The following is a 5,337-nucleotide window of genomic DNA, read 5'->3' on the forward strand; positions in this document are numbered from 1 at the left end:
TTTCCCAGGCCATAGCAGAGAGCTGGATTGGAAGTGCAGCAGCCAGGACTGAAACCGGCACCCATTTGGGATGCCAGCACTGCAGGCAGTGGCTTTACCTGCTACACCACAGTGCCAACCCCTATAAGTTCACTTTTGAAATTTTATTTTTTTTAACTAATAAATTAATAAGTTCCTGAATCCTCACCTCCTGAAAGTGTTAGTAGCAAATATCATTTCTGCAGGATGGTGTTTGTGGAGTATTCATACAAGAGTGATATGATTAATGGAAAATAGATTTTATTTTTCATTTTTACTTCACATGATCAAAAAGATACTGAAAGTAAAATTATTTTCAGTGTTTGGATATGTCACATCTAAAGATCATACTTCATTTAAATCTCAGTTTTTTTTAAGTTTTGCTATCCAACCACTTTTGCTAGATTTCATTGAAGCAAATAATGGTTCATAAGGTACTTTCAATGTTGTGGTCTAGGTTTAGGCTACATATTACTCATCATTTAAATTCAGATATTGATGTGGGTGGTAATGAATCTGTCACAGAGATCTTTGGGAAGGTTATTTCAGTCTGTGTGGATTAGATCTAGTGTAGCTCCAGCTGAGATTCTATGATTTGGTTCTAATGATTCTCATTAAGATCCAGGTCTATAACAGATAAGGACATTTTTCTGTTTTATTTTATCAAAAATCCCATTGATTAGGGCTGGCACTGTGGCATAATGAGTTAAGCTTCTGTCTACAATGCCAGCATCCCATAAAGGCACCAATTCAAGTGCTGGCTGTTTCACTTCTGATCCAGCTCCTTGCTAATGTGCTTGGAAAGTGGTGGAATGGCCTGAATCCTTGAGTCCTTGCTCCCACATGGGAGACCCAGATGAAGCTCCTGGCTGTGGTCTGGCCCAGCCCCAACTGTTGTGGCCATTTGGGGAATGAACAACAGATTGTAGATCTCTTTCTGTAGCTCTGCCTTTCAAATAAGTAAAATAAATCTCTTAAAAAAAAAAAAAAGCCATTGATTATAAGGTGCATCCAGGTTTCAGACCTGTTACACCATGACAAATGTGTTATAGAACTCATGAAATACTGGTAGATTCTTCTGTTACACTTTTATGTCATATTTATATACTAGAGTTTTTCCAAATGAATTTCATGTTCTGTCATTTCTTGCCCAACATGAGTTAGGTAATTCCAAGTGTTTCTTGAATTTTCTCAGTGTGTTGATTACTCCAAATGTATAAACTTTAACTTTTATTAAAGTGACTTACCTTGTGAATTAATGTTGATATCTTCTTATTTTTTCAGGCTGACACCAACAAAGATCGTATTGACATTGCCAATGCCAGAGCAAAGAAACTCATTAACAGCTAAAGCTACTGCTGTACTTCTTTATCGTCTATTCACTTCTCTAGCTCCTCCTCCCAAGTCATTAGCTTTTCTGAGTTTGACATTTTGGTTCTGTGCTCTTCTGATGGGGAGACAATGTGGAAGAAGGGCCAGAGTGGTCACAGCCTCTACGTTTTCATTTTCTGTCTCGTGAGGGCAGACTGCTGCTCAGCCCCAGGGCTTGCTCAGTTCATACTTAGATCCATCTTCACACATCGCACACAGTGTGTTCATCCTTCTCATTCACTTTAACAGATTCTCTTGCTTTCACGGTCTGGAAGCATTGCCAAAGTGGCATGAAGAAGGCAGCTGTAGAGGTTGTTTTGTTTTGATTGGTTAGTTTTGCATTTGTTTTTGTGGTGGAAGAAGGGATAGAGGTTGTTACCTCAGTAAGCACCTGCAGCCATTAAGCAAAAAGTTGCATAGCCACCGATAAGATCTAGTTGGGTTTAAGTTTTAATTAAGTTGCAGTAATTGCCAGTTTAAGCTAATATTTGGCTTTGGAGCTCTTTTTCACAATATTTTTGTCATATATAACAAGTAAAATTGCTGCTCCAAAGAGAATAGAATGGGTTTTCTTAAAATGAGCTTAACTTCTGAAACTTTAAATGATTTTCTTATGTACATAGACTTTGTGATCCCATTCTTATTGCACCATTCAGGAACACTTTGTAAAAATGAATGACTTTTTATTTTCATATTAGTAGTAGTATCATGGTCCCATTCTAGGCTTATTAACCTCATAAATTTGTCAGTCTTTGAGGAAAAAATATGTAAATATATGCTTTGTGAGAATTTCTCTCGTAAAGCAGGGTTTAAGTTTTTTTGGAACAGTTTGACAGGTGTATCACGTGAATTTAAATTTACCTCAATGCCAAGAATTATGTTTAGATAGGGAAAAGGAAACTTACTTTGATCTCAGGTAGAAAATAGATTGCTTTGAGTTTTAAGTAGTTTTAGACTTTAAAAAGTTTAGAATTTATTGTTTTACTAAAAGTCATTTGGAAAATTACACCCATGGTTAATTGTTGGTGACTGCACTGTCAGTCTCTTAGCCTTGTGTATTGAACTCTGCCCAAAGTCAAGCGTTTGCACATCCTGAACAGTGTTCTGAGAATCTGATTGGCGTGTGTCACCTTCATTTAAAAATTAGCATCTGCACTCTTCACAGCTTTCAGTGTGGATTGGTTTGACCAATAACCACTGCTTGATCCTTATAATTAAATTGTGTCACTAACTAATGGTATTGTTCTTTCAATTAGGTAACGTATCTCTATGACTGTTATTTTGAAGGCAATAATTTCATTGGCTCCTGTTTAACAAATTGAATAAAGCAAAGGTCCATAAATTAAGAGGCACTCCAATAGAAAGCTGCCTTTGGCACCTATTTACTTTTGTTTTAATCATTGCCAATCTTTTATTTATTAGAGCTTAAATACACTAGTGACTGAAAGAATATTTCTTAGTGAGAATTATAATCTCCTTACTTGGAGAACACACAGTTAATATGGGAACTTTCAAAGGCTTAAGAGGAAAATAGTTAAATCAAGTGAGGAGGCTGTTTGGCGGGTGGAATAGAAATGCTCCATCCAGGTGAGAATGAGCAGTTTGCCAGTGATGGCGGACGTGTAAAGAAAGAAGACGTATAAAACAGTGGGGATTGTGTTAGACCTAATGCCCTTCCCAAAAGCTCTTAAAAATCTAACACTGTCTGGCTACAGGAAATAGTTCTGAGGAAGCCAGTATGTGGTGCCCAGGTTGATTGGTTAGGAGTATGAGTTAAAGCACCACATTGTCTGGACCTACTCTCTAGCTGTGCCACTTGCTGGCGTGGTAACTAATCCCATTTCTGTGCCTTGGTTTCCCATCTGTACATGGGATTCCTATGTCCTGCCTCATGGAGTTGTAACGCAGAGAGCAGTAGTGTACGCAAAGCACATCAAACAGTGCCTGGCAAGTATCTGAGCTTAATGACAGCTGCTGTTCTCTCCAGAGTGTGGAGCTCTTTTAGGTCAAGGTTTGCTTTGTGGCTTTGACGAAAGACAGCACAGCCCCCTTTCCCAGAGAAACAGGCACACGAATGTGAATCATGCATAAATAAGAAACGTGGAATTCTTGAAAACCAATTCATGATCCCAGGTTACAAACTTTTCCACAGCTTCTGCCTAGAAAGAAAGAGGTGAGGCATAGAAATTAGGCCTATAAGGAACTAGCAGCTCAAGCTGAAAGCCTTTCTGATTTTTCTCCTTTTACATTAGAAACTTGTTTGCATTTCTTTTGAAAGGTAGTAATGAGTGGTTAACACAAACTCAGGAGTTTGGGCTCAAATTTGGGTTTTGTCATTTACTAGGTATGTGACCTTGAGCATAATACTAGCCTATAAATAGTTAAAAGATACTATCCCTTTTTTTTTTTTTGATAACAGTAAGTTCCTTTTCAAGTTTCCAGTTTTATGACAGTGATCTTTATCCTCTACTATAGGAATGTGTAGTTTTTTCTCCCTTCAGTTTTGTTTCCACATTTCAACTCTAGATCTTTCCATGTCATAAGGATTATGAATCTTCCCTTAATTTAAACAGCTACATCCCAGATATCTTATATTCAGTTGCACTTTGAATTAGTTTTTAAGGGCTGTTTCATTTAGGTCACTCTTACTAAAATTCTAGGTTATACCAATTACATTCCTAATCAGATTTATATTTCTTAGATTAATATTAAAGTTTATTATCCTTGAGGTGGTTGTGTAGTGCAGTAGATAAGTAACTGCTTGGGACACTTGCATACTATATTGGAGTGCCTGGTTGGAATCTCCACTGTGCTTCAGATCTAGCTTCCTAATTTGAACCCCAGGACGCATCAGGTAATGGCCCAAGTATTTGGGTCCCTGCTACCCACATGGGAGACTTGGATGGAGTTCTTGGACGCTGGCTTCAGTCTGGCCCAGCCTTGGCTGTTGTTGACATCTGGGGAGTGAACCAGTGGGTGGAAGATCTGTCTGCCTTCCAAAATACAACAAATTTTTACAAAAGTTCATTGTCCTGTAGTCATTTTTTACCCATTTAATATTCTGTTTCAAGCCTTCCTATTTCCATGCCCTACAGATAAGGTACTATGCTTAGTGGTTTTATGGACTTTAGTACCATATTCATATCCTAATAACAAATCTGAGAAAGAAGAGGTATTCCTTATAAACTCTAAAGGTTTTTGTGGACTTAGGTTGGTGTCAAACTAGAATCTGGATTTCCAGACCACACTGGTCAGATCGCTTTGTTAGCTCACAGTTAAGTCTAAATCTTGTTCTCTATAACTTTGGGCATATTTGAGCCTCTGCCCTCAAGTAATTCAGTCTAGCAAGAAAGGGAGAGAAATATAAAAGTGTTTTAGTAACAGATGGGGGAGCAGTTAATTCGGCTTAGGGAAGGAGCTTAGACAGAGAGAAGGCGCACAGTAGGGCATTGCTGAGTAATCTTTATGGGTACATCAAAAAGTCCATGAAAATGTGTATGGTAAAAAAAACTGCATGGGTTTCAAAATAATTTGTACCAAACTATCTCCCAATTTCATTTTTCCATGAGCTTTTTGAAATGCTCTTAAAGAATAGGCTCTTGTAATCTCTTATTAATGGTTAAGCTAGGTTTAACCATTATTGAAAACTATCAGTAAATTAGTAATAATTCCTTAGCTAAGATAAAAACTCAGAAAATCAGAACAGAGTATCCTTCTAAATGTTCATATCAGTGATGATCTGAAATGTACCTTTGTACACTCAGATTCTCTTAATAAGCTGGTTACACTACTATGAAATGTTATCAGTCATATGAAGGTATTTTATTACTTATGTGTCCGGAACAACAACTTGAAACATCTTCCTAATCAGTCTTCTTTTAAAGAACAAAGGGCTATTTGCAGGTTAAAGTTCCTCCTTTAATGGATAAACATTGCTTGCAGCCAAAG

General features: G+C 37.4%; 1 protein-coding gene across 4 annotated transcripts in view; it reads left to right on the top strand.

The window, feature by feature from the left end:
• Nucleotides 1-4,416, top strand: part of SNAP23 (synaptosome associated protein 23) — a 36,956-nt gene extending 32,540 nt beyond the window's left edge. For all 4 annotated transcript variants that reach the window (NM_001446621.1, NM_001446620.1, NM_001446619.1 and 1 more), the window contains 1 exon segment: nucleotides 1,303-4,416. In NM_001446621.1, coding sequence (NP_001433550.1) covers nucleotides 1,303-1,368 — 66 coding nt within the window. In that variant the 3' untranslated portion in view covers nucleotides 1,369-4,416.
• Nucleotides 4,417-5,337: the final 921 nt, after the last annotated feature.

Source organism: Oryctolagus cuniculus, chromosome 12 (genome assembly GCF_051225735.1).
Source record: "Oryctolagus cuniculus isolate XC-2025 breed Fujian yellow rabbit chromosome 12, ASM5122573v1, whole genome shotgun sequence".
NCBI classification, from domain to species: domain Eukaryota; kingdom Metazoa; phylum Chordata; class Mammalia; order Lagomorpha; family Leporidae; genus Oryctolagus; species Oryctolagus cuniculus.